Consider the following 16389-nt stretch of genomic DNA (forward strand, 5'->3'; position numbering starts at 1 on the left):
GCTCCTCTCCTGTCTTATGGGAATGAAAGGACAGTGAAAGAAGCATATTTTGATTGCAGCAGGCATATATAAATGAGTCCTTTCTCTTCGTGAATATGTTAGTGTCTGTCTGCATTGCCCTGCAAAAACCCCGAAGATGAATGGTATTACCATGTATAGTGAGGGAATTACCAACCAAGAATTGAGTTTGATACAGAAGAGAAACTGGCTCAGTGGCATTTTTCCATCACCTCAGTAAAGAGAAAGTATCACACTTTCTTAGCAGAGAAATAGTAAGTTAAAGGCCTCCCTAATTTCTCTTCTGTTTCTGGACATACAATCATAAGGTTTGACCTTCAAGTTGTGACATATTGACCTATGGAAATCTGACTTCAAAGTCCTTTCACATGTAAAGTATAAGGAGGACTGTTCAATAACGAATTCTTGAAGTAAAGTGGGTCAAAAATACACAGCCAAGGAATTTCCAGGCAGTCCTGTGGTTAATACTTCACGATGCAAATCAGGGGTTGTGGGTTCAATCTCTGTTCCATGTATAAAGAAATCACATGCCTTATAGCTAAAAACTGAAACATGAAACAAAAATATATGGTAATAAATTCAGCAAAGAATTTTTAAAATGATCCACATCAAAAAAATTCTTTAAAAATAAATAAGCAACTAAATAGCCAGATTCCATTATGTATAAAAGTTGAAGAAAAATAAAGGAAGCTTACCTGTCAACTGAATTCAGAATTTCTAAGAGCTCAATCTTGTAATATTGTGCTCTATGAAATAAAAATATTACTGGCAGTTATGTATATATTTTTACTAACACTCATATTAATCATTCACCAATATCCTCCTGATTCAACAAAATCCTCTTGTTGAAGAGTTCCCTAATCCAAAATAAAAACAGTTGCTGCCAAGAGGTGTCAAAGAGATATGCCCTAATATGCCTTCTTCGCTCATCTTTAAGAACTAGTTTAAAAAAGTATCATAGCCAGAGCACAGAGAAATGCTGAACACCTATATACAGACACACACACACATACAAATACACACCTGCTATTGCCATAGGATACACAGTTCTTTTCTGAACTTTATGCTTGATTGATCTAGTTACCTTGAGTAAGAACTGGTTTTGCAGCTTCTCTGTAGGACACCTGGAGACAAGACTTATCCACTTCTGTGGTCCTGAACCAGCATCAGAGAAAAAAGAGCTAGACCCTCAATTCACCAACTCAGACATGAAGATGTGAAGACTGATCTGTCCACCAGAGAGTGGATCCAAGGGGACAGGGCTCCAAGCTCTTGGTTAGAGACATGTATTAAACATGTATTAATTGCTCAGTTTTCTTGTTTCTCCCTCCAGGACACATGCCCTAGGGCAGTGGTTCCTAAACTTTGATGTTCCCTAGAATGCCCTGGGGAGTTTATTAAGGATGCAGATTCCAGCTCCAACTCCACTGATGCTCATTCTTGAACTCTGCAGCAAGAGAATTCTGATGTACATGGTCCTAAGGGCCGACACTGAGAAAACAGTGTCCTTAGGAAGAACATCATGATGACGCCCCATGGGTGTGAGCCTGAAGGAGATGTGGAAAGACCTCCTCACTGACCCTTCCCACAAGCTTCAAGTTTCCCCTAGTTAAGTCAAAGCTTGGGATGTGAGGATGGAGTTTTCTCCCAAGCCAAGATGCCTTCTTAGTTTGTTGCCTTTTAAATATATCTGCTTCACGGTAGAAATCCAAATACAATATGAGAAAGTCAAAGTATTTCCCCTGTCTTTTATTCATTTTTTATACTTCTAAAATGTTTTTTATTCATAAAACCTTACATTTGTTGTTGTTCTATCAAAAGGTTAGTCGCTCAATCATGTCGGACTCTGTGCAACCCCACGGACTGTAGCCCACCAGGCTCCTCTGTCAGTGGAATTCTCCAGGCAAGAATATTGGAGCTATTGTTCAACTCCAGTGTTGTTCAACTCCAGTTGTTGTTGTTTAGTGTCTAAGCCATATCTGACTCTTTGCGACCCCATGAATTGCAACATGCCAGGCTTCGCTGTTTTTTGCTATTTTCCAGAGTTTCCTCAAACTCAAGTTCATTAAGTCAGTAATGCCATCCAACCATCTCATCCTCTGTCATCACCTTTATGTCCTTCCCTCAATCTTTTCCAGCATCAGGGTCTTTTCCAGTGAGTTGACTCTTCACATCAGATGGCTAAATTATTGGAGTTTCATCTTCAACATCAGTCCTTCCAATGAATATTCAGGATTGATTCCCTTTAGGATTGACTGGTGTGATCTCCTTGCTGTTCAAGGGACTTTCAAGAGTCTTCTCCAGTACCACATTTGGAAAGTATCAATTTTGCCACTCAGTCTTCTTTCTGGTCCAACTCTCACATCCATACATGACCACAGGAAAACCACAGCTTTGGCTAAATTACCTTTGTTGGAAAAGTGATGTTTCTGCTTTTTAATAGGTTGTATAGAAATGTCATAGCTGTTCTTTCAAGGTCAAGTGCCTTTTATTTTCATGACTGCAGTTACCAAATGAAGTAATTTTGAACCCAAGAAAATAAAATCTGTCACTGATTCCACTTTGCCCTCCATCTATTTGCCATGAGCAACAGAACAGAATGCCATGATCTTTGTTTTGTGAATGTTGCATTTTAAGCCAACTTTTTCATTCTCCTCTTCCACCCTCATTAAGTGGGTCTTTAGTTCCTCTTAACTTTCTGCCATTAAAGTGGTGTCATCTGCTTATGTGAGGTTGTTGATATTTCTCCCAGCAATCTTGATTCCAGCTGGTGATTCATCCAGTCTGGCATTTCACGTGATGCATTCTGTATATAAATAAATAAGCAGGGTGACAATATACCTTTATGTACTCCTTTCCCAGTTTGGAACCAGTCAATTGTTCCATGTCCCATGCTAGCTATTGCTTCTTGACCTGCACACAGGTTTTTCAGGAGGCAGGTAAGGTGCTCTGGTATTTCCATCTCTTGAAGAATTTTCCACAGTTTGTTGTGATCTACATAGTCAAAGATTTTAGCATACTCAGTGAAAGAGGAGTAGATGTTTTTCTGTAATTCTCTTGATGTTTCTATTATCCAAAAGATGTTGGTGATTTGATCTCTGGTTCCTCTGTCTTTTCTAAATCTAGCTTGAACTTCTGGAAGTTCTTGGTTCATATACTGCTGAAGCCTAGTTTGAATGGCTTTGAGTATAATCTTGCTAGCATGTGAAATGAGTGCAGTTGTACTGTAGTTTTAACATTCTTTGGCCTTGCCTTTCTTTGGGATTGAAATAAGAACTGCCCTTTTCTAGTCCTGGGGCCACTGGGGAGTTTTCCAAATTTGCTGGCATACTGAGTGCAGCAGTTTAAGAGCATCATCTTTTAGGATATATTTACATAAATGGGATTTATTTTGCATGGTATCTTAGAGCTTTCTTTTCCTAAAATATATTTATTGCATTAATACTTGCAAGTCTACATCTATGCTTATCAGTTCATAGAATATATTTAACATCAATACCTTAATCTTCTTAAATTTTTAAATTTTTAGTTGCTCTGTTGTTGAATTAACTGAGTGATCCATTAACACAGAATCTCTAATTCTTCAATAGCACTGGGACAACCCAGAGGGATGGTATGGGGAGGGAGGAGGGAGGAGGGTTCAGGATGGGTAACACATGTATACCTGTGGTGGATTCATTTTGATATATGGCAAAACCAATACAATATTGTAAAGTTAAAAAATAAAATAAAATAATAAAAAATAAGGTAAAACTTTAAAAAATATTATAGTACACCCTGAAGTCTTCTCCTGTGTCATTTGTCTGATCAAGATTACTTTATGATCTCCAAAGCATTGATTTTAACAGGCTGCATTGTCTTAGTTCCCCCATGCCTGTGGCTTGTTCCTTTGAAGAGAGAACAACCAAACTTTGAAAATGTCCATGAAAATACATGAAGAATGGAAGTCCAGGTGGAAGCCCATGGAAAGAGAGGCAATAAAGCCAGACTCTTTTCATTCACCTAAGGAATCATCTAAGTCAGAGCTTATGGAATGAAATAAATGAATAATAAAGGAAAGTTGCATCATGATATTTTATACATGTATCAAATATCAAATTCCTTCAAAATATTGTGATTTCCAACTTTACACCTCAAACAGAGTAGAGTTGTGACATTACCACAGCCTTCCATGTCACTCCAGCTGCTGGTTACATACTAATTAGTGTAATTAGTGTTTATGTATAATATTGGTAAACATACTACATTTGCATAGTGCAGGCACACACACACAAAAGGACAAGATGGAAAAAAGGGGTAAAAACCTGATGCTCAAAAAGAGACATATCTATGTTGATAAGAGAGATCAAATGAATAGTACAAACTAATCTAAAAAAGGCCAGTAAAGAGGGAAAAGTAAAGAAACAATCTTTGTCCAAATCTATTTGCAGTGAGTTTTGCAAGGTAGCAGCATTACAAAGTTGGTCAATAAAGAACAAAAATCAATGATACTTTATATCCTAACAGTGAGCATTGAGAATTGAAAATTTTAATATACTATTTATAACAGTTTAAAAAGCAAAATATACATATGGATGAATTTACCAAAATACCAGTACATTTAAAACTACAAACCCATTCATTGTAAATTTAAAGAGAATGAAAATGAATAGAGATACACTTTGCACATAGACTGGATAGCCCAATATCGTTATGAAGCCAAGTCTCTCCTCCAACTGATCTATAGGGTCAGTGCAATCAAAGGCAATGTATCAGCAGCCTACTTGTAGAAGGTGATTCTTAATATTATATGGAAGTCAAAGGGAAGACAAAAAATCTTAAAATGAAAGCAAAATGCCATAATTTACCTAATTTCAAAACCTTTTTATAATCCATCGAAAGGAAAATAAAAATAATTGCATGAGAATAGGAATATAGATCAATAGAACAACGAATAATTTTTATTTTATTTTTATTTATTTTTTTAATTTATTTTATTTTTATTTTTTTTAAATTTTACATAATTGTATTAGTTTTGCCAAATATCAAAATGAATCCACCACAGGTATACATGTGTTCCCCATCCTGAACCCTCCTCCGTCCTCCCTCCCTATACCATCCCTCTGGGTCGTCCCAGTGCACTAGCCCCAAGCATCCAGTATTGTGCTTCGAACCTGGACTGGCAACTCATTTCATACATGATATTTTACATGTTTCAATGCCATTCTCCCAAATCTTCCCATCCTGTCCCTCTCCCACAGAGTCCATAAGACTGATCTATACATCAGTGTCTCTTTTGCTGTCTCGTACACAGGGTTATTGTTACCATCTTTCTAAATTTCATATATATGCATTAGTATACTGTATTGGTGTTTTTCTTTCTGGCTTACTTCACTCTGTATAATAGGGTCCAGTTTCATCCACCTCATTAGAACTGATTCAAATGTATTCTTTTTAATGGCTGAGTAATACTCCATTGTGTGTATGTACCCCAGCTTTCTTATCCATTCATCTGCTGATGGACATCTAGGCTGCTTCCATGTCCTGGCTATTATAAACAGTGCTGCGATGAACATTGGGGTACACGTGTCTCTTTCAATTCTGGTTTCCTCAGTGTGTATGCCCAGCAGTGGGATTGCTGGGTCATAAGGCAGTTCTATTTCCAGTTTTTTAAGGAATCTCCACACTGTTCTCCATAGTGGCTGTACTAGTTTGCATTCTCACCAACACTGTAAGAGGGTTCCCTTTTCTCCACACCCTCTCCAGCATTTATTATTTGTAGACTTTTGGATCACAGCCATTCTGACTGGTGTGAAATGGTACCTCATAGTGGTTTTGATTTGCATTTCTCTGATAATGAGTGATGTTGAGCATCTTTTCATGTGTTTGTTAGCCATCTGTATGTCTTCTTTGGAGAAATGTCTGCTTAGCTCTTTGGCCTGTTTTTTGATTGGGTCATTTATTTTTCTGGAGTTGAGTTGTAGGAGTTGCTTGTATATTTTTGAGATTAGTTGTTTGTCAGTTGCTTCATTTGCTATTATTTTCTCCCATTCTGAAGGCTGTCTTTTCACCTTGCTAATAGTTTCCTTTGATGTGCAGAAGCTTTTAAGTTTAATTAGGCCCCATTTGTTTATTTTTGCTTTTATTTCCAATATTCTGGGAGGTGGGTCATAGAGGATCCTGCTGTGATGTATGTCAGAGAGTGTTTTGCCTATGTTCTCCTCTAGGAGTTTTATAGTTTCTGGTCTTACGTTTAGATCTTTAATCCATTTTGAGTTTATTTTTGTGTATGATGTTAGAAAGTGTTCTAGTTTCATTCTTTTACAAGTGGTTGACCAGATTTCCCAGCACCACTTGTTAAAGAGATTGTCTTTAATCCATTGTATATTCTTGCCTCCTTTGTCAAAGATAAGGTGTCCATATGTGCGTGGATTTATCTCTGGGCTTTCTATTTTGTTCCATTGATCTATATTTCTGTCTTTGTGCCAGTACCATACTGTCTTGATAACTGTGGCTTTGTAGTAGAGCCTGAAGTCAGGTAGGATGATTCCTCCAGTTCCATTCTTCTTTCTCAGGATCGCTTTGGCTATTCGAGGTTTTTTGTATTTCCATACACATTGTGAAATTATTTGTTCTAGCTCTGTGAAGAATACTGTTGGTAGCTTGATAGGGATTGCATTGAATCTATAAATTGCTTTGGGTAGTATACTCATTTTCACTATATTGATTCTTCCAATCCATGAACATGGTATATTTCTCCATCTATTAGTGTCCTCTTTGATTTCTTTCACCAGTGTTTTATAGTTTTCTATATATAGGTCTTTAGTTTCTTTAGGTAGATATATTCCTAAGTATTTTATTCTTTCCGTTGCAATGGTGAATGGAATTGTTTCCTTAATTTCTCTTTCTGTTTTCTCATTATTAGTGTATAGGAATGCAAGGGAATTCTGTGTGTTGATTTTATATCCTGCAACTTTACTATAGTCATTGATTAGTTCTAGTAATTTTCTGGTGGAGTCTTTAGGGTTTTCTATGTAGAGGATCATGTCATCTGCAAATAGTGAGAGTTTTACTTCTTCTTTTCCAATTTGGATTCCTTTTATTTCTTTTTCTGCCCTGATTGCTGTGGCCAAAACTTCCAAAACTATGTTGAATAGTAATGGTGAAAGTGGGCACCCTTGTCTTGTTCCTGACTTTAGAGGAAATGCTTTCAATTTTTCACCATTGAGGATAATGTTTGCTGTGGGTTTATCATATATAGCTTTTATTATGTTGAGGTATGTTCCTTCTATTCCTGCTTTCTGGAGAGTTTTTATCATAAATGGGTGTTGAATTTTGTCAAAGGCTTTCTCTGCATCTATTGAGATAATCATATGGTTTGTGTTTTTCAATTTGTTACTGTGGTGTATTACATTGATTGATTTGCAGATATTGAAGAATCCTTGCATCCCTGGGATAAAGCCCACTTGGTCATGGTGTATGATCTTTTTAATGTGTTGTTGGATTCTGATTGCTAGAATTTTGTTAAGGATTTTTGCATCTATGTTCATCAGTGATATTGGCCTGTAGTTTTCTTTTTTTGTGGGATCTTTGTCAGGTTTTGGTATTAGGGTGATGGTGGCCTCATAGAATGAGTTTGGGAGTTTACCTTCCTCTGCAATTTTCTGGAAGAGTTTGAGCAGGATAGGTGTTAGCTCTTCTCTAAATTTTTGGTAGAATTCAGCTGTGAAGCCGTCTGGACCTGGGCTTTTGTTTGCTGAACAGCGAATAATTTTTAAATAGATCAATACAAATAAGGTAAGTTAATAGTTTACAGTGGACCAAGGCAATTTAATGTGGCAAGCATAGTGTTTCAATAAATGGTACCAGCATTGTTCAGTATCAATATGGCTTAATTGAACATGGACTCTTGAGCCACACAACATGCAAAACATAACTCAAAATGGGTCAAATGTGTAAGAACTATAGCTATAAGACTATTTTGAATAAAACATTGGACAAAATCTTGGTAAAAGTGAGGTAGGTAATATTTTCTTAAATAGGACACAAAAGTCATGAACACTAAAAGGAAAAGATAGAATCTTGATTTCATAAAATAAAATGCATTTGCTCTTCCAAAGAAACTTTTTTTTAAAAAAGTCATTGGACTATAGTTGCTTAACAATGTTTTGTTATTTTCTGATCTCAGTAAAATGAATTTGCCATATGTCAAGGCTATGGTTTTTCCAGTGGTCATGTATGGATGTGAGAGCTGGACTGTGAAGAAAGCTGAGCAATGAAGAATTGATGCTTTTGAACTGTGGTGTTGGAGAAGACTCTTGAGAGTCCCTTGGACTGCAAGGAGATCCAACCAGTCCATCCTAAAGCAGATCAGTCCTGGGTGCTCATTGGAAGGACTGATGCTGAGGCTGAAACTCCAATACTTTGGCCACCTCATGTGAAGAGTTGACTCATTGGAAAAGACCCTGGTGCTAGGAGGGATTGGGGGCAGGAGGAGAAGGGGATGACAGAGGATGAGATGGCTGGATGGCATCACCGACTCTATGGACATGAGTTTGGGTGAACTCCGGGAGTTGGTGATGGACACGGAGGCCTGGAATGCTGCAATTCATGGGGTTGCAAAGAGTCAGACACAACTGAGCAACTGAACTGAACTGAACTGTATACCCCTCTTTTTAAAATTTCCTTCCCATTTAGGTCACCACAGAGCTTTGAGTAGAGTTCCCTGTGCTATACAGTATATTCTCATTAGTTATCTATTTTATACACAGTAGTAAATGTCCACTGACAGAGGAATAGATAAAGATGTGGCATGTATATACAATGGAATACTATACAGCCACAAACAAAACTGTGCCATTGCTGGGACGTGGATGGGTCTACATAGTGTCTGGGTCTGACATATAGAGTGAAAAAAGTCAGAAAGAGAAAACTAAATATTTTATGTTAATGTCTACATACGGAATAGAGGAAAATGGTAGTGATGAAGCGATTTCACAGGCAAGAATAGAGAGGCAGACATAGAGAATGAATTTCTGGACACAGTTGGAGGAGGAGTTGTTGTTACAGTTGCTAAGTCTTATGTGACTCTTTCCAAGACCGTGGACTGCAGCATACCATTCTCCCCTGTCCTTCACAGAGTTTGCTCAGGGGGAAGGAGAGGGTGGGAAAAACTGAGAGAGTACCACTGACATACATACACTACCATGTGTAAATTAGATTGCTAGTGAGAAACTGCTCCATAGCACAGGATACTCAGTGTGGTACTCTGTGATGACCTAGAGGGCTGCAAAGCATGGGGAGAGTTGGAGGGAGGATAAAAAGAGAGAGAATATACGTATACTTAGAGCTGATTCATGTTGCTGTATAGCAAAAACCAACAAAATATTGTAAAGCAATTATCCTCCAATAAAAATAAATGAATGATTAAATACATTTTAAAAAAGAAATAAATTCCCAGGAAATAAGAGGAGATACATAAGTACTAAAAGCTATATAAATTCTCAGCCTAATAGACAAGATCAAAAATCAAGAACCTAAACTCAAAATTCCAAATTTATGCTAATGAACTGTTAGTAAATAGACATAATTGTAAAGGAATGAAATTCAACTATCAAACATTTACTGAGTATTTATTCCATGCTGGGATCAAATCTAGGGATATAGGAGCTGAGGTTTTGTGCACACACATGGCTGTTATAAAGACAAGCAAACATCATTGAGACAAGACTTTCACCCTGTGCAAGAGTCTCTCCAGGGCCCCCTTCATGTCCCTGTTCCTTAGGCTATAAATGAAGGGGTTCAGCAATGGAGTGACCACTGTATACATCACAGAGGCAATGGTGCTCTTGTCCCTGGAGGTGTTAGATGAGGGGAAAAAATACAGCCCAATAATTGTTCCATAATACAGAGACACCACAGAGAGGTGGGAGCCACATGTGGACAATGCTTTGCATATCCCCCTGGTGGAAGGGACCTTCAGGATGGTGGCCCCAATGCGGCCATAAGAGGTCAGGATGCATATTAATGGCAGGATGATGACGACCACTCCTGCTGTGAAAACGGCCAGCTCATTAAGGGATGTGTCTGAGCAGGAGAGCTTCATCAGAGCATCAAGGTCACAGAAGAAATGGGGGATGCTGTGGTCAGCACAAAAGGACAGCCGGGTCAGGAGGAGGGTGTGACACAGGGCGTTGGCACAGGAGAGAATCCAAGACGCAGTTACTAGTAAGGTGCACAGCCCCTGTCCCATGACGGTGCTGTAGTGGAGAGGGTGGCAGATGGCCACGTACCGATCATAGGCCATCGAGGTGAGCAGGAAATTATCCAGATCAGTAAAAAAGAGGAAGAAATACATCTGTGTTACGCACCCTGCATAGGGGATGGATTGATTCCGAGTATGCATGTTTATCAGCATCTTAGGGACAGTGACAGATGAAAAGGAGACGTCAGTGAGGGCCAAGTGGCTGAGGAAGAAGTACATGGGGGTGTGCAGGCGAGGGTCCAGCCTGATGAGCAGGAGGATGAGCAGGTTGCCCAGCACCGTGGTCAGGTACACGCCCAGGAACAGGGCGAAGAACATGCCCTGCTGCTCTGGCCAGATGGGGAGCCCCAGGAGGAGGAACTCTGACACGCTGCTATTTTTCTCCCTCTTCATGCTCCTCTCCTGTCTGTTGTGAACAAAAGGATAGTAAATTTTCACTACAGAGGCAGATAATAATGAGTCCTTTCTGCTGGTGAATGTCAGTGTCTGCCTGCTTTGCCATGTCCCTGCAAAACCCTAAAATGTATGGCATTACCACATAAAACAGGGAATTTACCAACCAAGAAGAGGTTTGATACAGAACAGAAACTGGCTCAGTGGCGTTTTTCCATCTTCTAGGAGAGAGGCCACCTTTAAGTCATAATTTGCAGCTGTGTCTTTTCAGCAAAGAGAAAATGTCACAGCATCTTAGTAGAGGGATAGATAGTAAGTTAAAATCTCCCTAATTTCTATTCTGTTTCTGTACATTTAAGAACAATCCTATGGTTTGACCTTCAGATTGTGGCATAATGATTTTTTGAAATCTGACTTCAAAATCCCTTCCTAAGTAAAGTGTAGGGAGGAAGTTTCAACAACAAATTCTCACAGGGAAGCAGATCAAAAATACATTGCCAAAGTTTACATTATGTATAAAGGCTGAACAGAAAAGAATCATATCTCTTGATTGAACTCAGAGGGTCTTAGATCTCAGCCTTGCAATATCACTGCTTTACAAACTAAAAATATTGCTGTCAGTCACATATTTTTTTTACTAGTACTCATATTTATCATTATCTAATCTTCTCTTGATCCAACAAACTCTCCTGACCCCATGAATAGGCACACCCATAATAAAAAGAGTTGTTATCAAGAGTCAAACTGATAAGCCATGATATGCCTTCTCCCCTTGTCTTTAGGTACTAGCATGAGAACTGACATAAATAAGAACACCTGTGTTCATACACACACACACACACTCACACAAATACACACCTGCTATAGGGAAAGGAAACCAGTTCTGCTCTGAACTTTATGCTAATGTGATCTGGCTGCTGAGAGTAAGGACGGGTTTCTCAGTTTCTCCTTAGGACACCTGGAGACTAGATGTGGCCAATTCTGTGGTCCTAAACCCCTTACCAGCATCAGAGAGAAAAAATCCATAAGCCTTGGAGTTCGTCTCCAAGGAGTTCATCTCCAAGTTCAGAAATGGAGTGTGAACACTATCATCTGCCCAACAGGGAGAGGACTCAAGGGGCCAGACACCGAACTCCTGGTTAGAGACATGCATTAAACATAGATTAATTGCTCAGTTTTCTTCTTACTCTCCCCAAGACAGATGCCCTCGGGCAGTCATTCCTAAACTTTGATGTGCCACAGAATCCCCTGGGGAGCTTGTTAACATTGCACATCCCAGCTCCACCTCCAGTGATGCTCTTTCTTGAACTCTGCAGCCAGGGAATTCTGACGCACATGGTCCTAAGGGCAGATTTTGAGGAAACATTGTCCTTAGGAGAAGCATCATGGTGATGCCCTGTGGATATGAGCCCCCCAAAATATGTAAAAGACCTCCTTACCCTTCCCTACTAACTTAATGTTTCCCTGAGTTGAGTCATAGCCTGGTATGTGAGCAGGGATTTATTTTCCAAGTGGAAATTCCCTTTTGATTTTCTGCTTTTAAAATTAATTCTTCTTCATGATGGAAACCCAAATACTATAACATAGATATGAATGGAAAGAAGTACGTCAAAGAACTTCACCTTTCCGTTATTCATTTATCCTTCTAAAGTGGATTTTATTCAAGAAATTTTACATTTACATAAACAGGATTTATTTTATATGGTATTTTATAGCTTTCTTTTCCTATAAGAATATATTGCAACAATATTTGCATATCTACTTCTATGCATATAAAGAATACATATAACATCAACATGTCAGTGTACTTAAATTTTTAAAATTTTAGCTGCACTATTGCTGAATAGTTCTGATGAACCAACTCATTGCAAAAGACACTGATGCTGGGAAAGATTGAGGGCAGAAAGTGAAGTGGGTGACAGAGGATTAGATGGTTGGATGGCATCACCAACTCAATGGACATGAAAATTGAAAGCAAGTGAAAGCCCTCAGTCGTGTCCAACCTTTGTAACCCCATGGACTGTAGCCCGCCAGGTTCCTCTGTCCATGGAATTCTCCAGGCAAGAATACTAGAGTGGGTAGCCGTTGCCTTCTCCAGGGGATCTTCCCAACCCAGGTATTGAACCCAAATGCCCTGCATTACAGGTGATTTTTTTACCACCTGAGCCACCAGGGAAGCCCAAGAATACTGGAGTGGGTATCATATCCCTTCTCCAGTGTATCTTCCTGACCTAGGAATTGAACTGGTGTCTCCTGCATTGCAAGCAGATTCTTTACCAGCTGAGCTACCAGGGAAGAGTTTGAGCAGCTGTCAGAGATGGTGAAGGACAGGGAAACCTGGCATGCTGCAGTCCATGGAGTCACAAAGAGTCGGACACAACTTAATGACTAAACAACAAAATTGTTGCATTAACTCAGTGATCCTTTAATAAAAAATCTTGAATTCTTTAATAAAGTTAAACCTTACTAAAGATTATACTATGCCTTGAAATCTTCTCTGTGTGAGTTGTCTGACTTTCACATCTCCAAAGCATCCAGTTTTACAGGCTCCATTATCATGGTTCCCCCATATCCGTGAGGAACTTCATGCTCCTTTGGAAAGAGAAGAACCTAACTTTGAAAATGTCCAGGAAAAATACATGAAGAATGGAAGGTTAAATTGAACTCTGTGAAAAGAGAGGTAATAAAGCCAGATCATCTTCACTCACCTAAGGGATTGCTTAAGTCAGAGCTTATGGAATGAAATAAATAAACAGTAAAGTAATTTGCTATTGTAATATTCTATAATGTATCAAATATCAAACTCCTTCCAACATTTTGATTTCTGTCTTTACACCCAAACAGAATAGAGCTGAGGACATACCACAGACTTAAATGTCACTCCAGATACTGGTTACATATTGCTTAGTGGTATGTTTATATATAAAGTTGGTAAAGATATTACATTTTGCATAGCACCAGCACACACGCAAAATGACACGATAGAAAGACTGGGATAAAAACCAATGCTAAAAAAGAGATATACCTAATAAGATAATAATAGAGATAAAATGAACAAGTAAGAAATAAACTAATCTAAAAGAAGGCAGAAAAAGAGGGGAAAGAAAATAAAAAAGAATCGCCCTCCAAATCGGTTTGTACTAAGTGATTTTGCAAGGTAGCAGGATTACAAGGCTGATGAACAAAAACCAAAAATCAATGGTACTTTATATCCTAGCATGGAGAATTGAAAAAAAAATTTTTTTTCAATTTTTTATTTTTAACTTTACAATATTGTATTGGTTTTGCCATATATCAACATGAATCCGCCACAGGTATACATGGGTTCCCCATCCTGAACCCTCCTCGCTCCTCCCTCCCCATACCATCCCTCTGGGGCGTCCCAGTGCACGAGCCCCAAGCATCCAGTATCGTGCATCAAACCTGGACTGGCGACTCATTTCATATATGATATTATACACGTTTCAATGCCATTCTCCCAAATCACCCCACCCTCTCCCTCTCCCACAGAGTCCAAAAGACTGTTCTATACATCAGTGTATCTTTTGCTGTCTTGAAAAATTTTAATATACTATTTATAACAATATAAAAACTGAAAAATACATATGGATGAATTTACCAAAATACCTGCAATACTAGTACATTAAAAACCACAAAATATTTATGGTGAACTAAAGAGGATGCAAATAGAGATATACCTTGCACACAGACTGAATAACTCAATATTATTATAGAGCTGGTTCTCTCCCCCATTTGACCTACAGGGTCAACTCCCTCAAAGCCAAAAACATTAGCAGCCTACTTTTTGAAGATATTTCTTAATTTTACACAGAAGTGAAAGGGAAGCCATAATAATTTAAAATGAGAAAAAAACTGTCAGACTTACTTTTCCTAATTTCAAAACTTTTATAATCCATAGCAAAGAAAATAATAATATTGGCATGAGAATAGGAATATAGATCAATAGAATAGTGAATAATTTTGAAATCAGTCAATACACACAAGGTCAATTAATAGTTTATGAATGCACCAAGGCAATTTAATGTGGCAAGGATATTGTTTCAGAAAATGATGTCAGCATGATTCAGTATCAATATGTCTTAAATGAACACGGACTTTTGGCTGCACCATATGCAAAACGTAACTTGAAATGGAGCAATTGTGTAAAACCTATAAGTATAAAATTATAGTGTAGGCAACATTTTCTTAGATAAGACACAGAAGTCATGAACTTTAAAAAAAAAAAAGTAATCTTGACTTCGTAATAATAAAATGCATCTGCAATTCAAAAGAAACTCTTCTTTAAAAATTTTTATTGGAGTATAATTGCAATGTTGTATTAGTTTCTGCTCTTGAGGAAAGTGAATCAGTCATATGTATACATTTCTGTTGTTGTTCGGTTGATCGGTCATGTCCAACTCTTCGCGACCCGATGGACTGCAGCATGCTAGGCTTCCCTGTCCCTTACCATCTCCCGGGGCTTGCTCAAACTCATGTCCACTGAGTCAATGATGCCATCCAACCATCTCATCCTCTGTTGTCCCATTCTCCTGCCTTCAATCTTTCCCAGCATCAAGGTCTTTTCCAATGAGTCAACTCTTCATATTAGGTGGCCAAAGTATTGGAGCTTCAGCTTCAGCATCAGTCCTTCCAATGATTATTCAGGATTGATTTCCTTTAGGATGGACTGGTTTAATCTCCTTGCAGTCCAAGGCACTCTCAAGAGTCTTCTCCAACACCACAGTTCAAAAGCATCAATTCTTTGGTGCTCAGCTTTCTTCATGGTCCAACTCTCACATCCATGTCTGACTACTGGAAAAACAATAGCTTTGGATGGACCTTTGTTGGCAAAGTAATGTCTCTGCTTTTTAATACACTGTCTAGGCTGGTCATCGGAGAAGGCGATGGCACCCCACTCCAGTACTCTTGGCTGGAAAACCCCATGGATGGAGGAGCCTCGTAGGCTGCAGTCCATGGGGTCGCGAAGAGTCGGACACGACTGAGCGACTTCCCTTTCACTTTTCACTTTCATGCATTGGAGAAGGAAATGGCAACCCCCTACAGTGTTCTTGCCTGGAGAATCCCAGGGATGGCGGAGCCTGGTGGGCTGCCATCTATGGGGTCACATAGAGTCGGACACGACTGAAGCGACTTAGCAGCAGGCTGGTCATAGCTTTTCTTCTAAGGAGTAAGGGTCTTTTAATTTCCTGGCTGCAATCACCACCTGCAGTGATTTTTGAGCCCAAGAAAATAAAGTCTGTTATGGTTTCCATTGTTTCCCCATCGTGATCTTAGTTTTTTGCATGTTTTAAGTTGAGTTTTAAGTCAGCTTTTTCACTTTCCTTTTTCACCTTCATCAAGAGGCTCTTTAGTTCTTCTTGGTTTTCTGCCATAAGGGTGATGTCATCTGCATATCTGAGGTTATTGATATTCCTCTTGGCAAAGTTGATTCCAGCTTGTGCTTCATCCAGCCTGGCATTTCGCATGATGTACTCTGCATAGAAGTTGAAGGGTGACAATAAACAGCCTTGATGTACTCCTTTCTCAATTTGGAGCCAGTTCATTGTTCCATGTCCAGTTCTAACTGTTACCTCTTGACCTGCATTCAGATTTCTCAGGAGGCAGGTCAGGTGGTCTGGTATTCCCATCTCTTGAAGAATTATCCAAAGCTTGTTGTGATCCACATAGTCAAAGGCCTTAGCGTAGTCAATGAAGCAGAAAAGAAAGTAGAAAGA

The 16389-nt window shown here is 38.8% G+C and overlaps 1 protein-coding gene across 1 annotated transcript; it reads right to left on the reverse strand.

The window, feature by feature from the left end:
- Positions 1-9712: 9712 nt before the first annotated feature.
- Positions 9713-12520, reverse strand: LOC113900789 (olfactory receptor 1J4-like). Its single transcript, XM_027554430.1, has 2 exons — positions 12513-12520; positions 9713-10655 (listed from the first exon to the last, which is right to left on the reverse strand). Exons 1-2 carry the CDS (start codon positions 12518-12520, stop codon positions 9713-9715), a joined length of 951 nt encoding a protein of 316 aa, XP_027410231.1.
- Positions 12521-16389: the final 3869 nt, after the last annotated feature.

The sequence above is a fragment of the Bos indicus x Bos taurus genome, chromosome 11, assembly GCF_003369695.1.
Source record: "Bos indicus x Bos taurus breed Angus x Brahman F1 hybrid chromosome 11, Bos_hybrid_MaternalHap_v2.0, whole genome shotgun sequence".
NCBI classification, from domain to species: domain Eukaryota; kingdom Metazoa; phylum Chordata; class Mammalia; order Artiodactyla; family Bovidae; genus Bos; species Bos indicus x Bos taurus.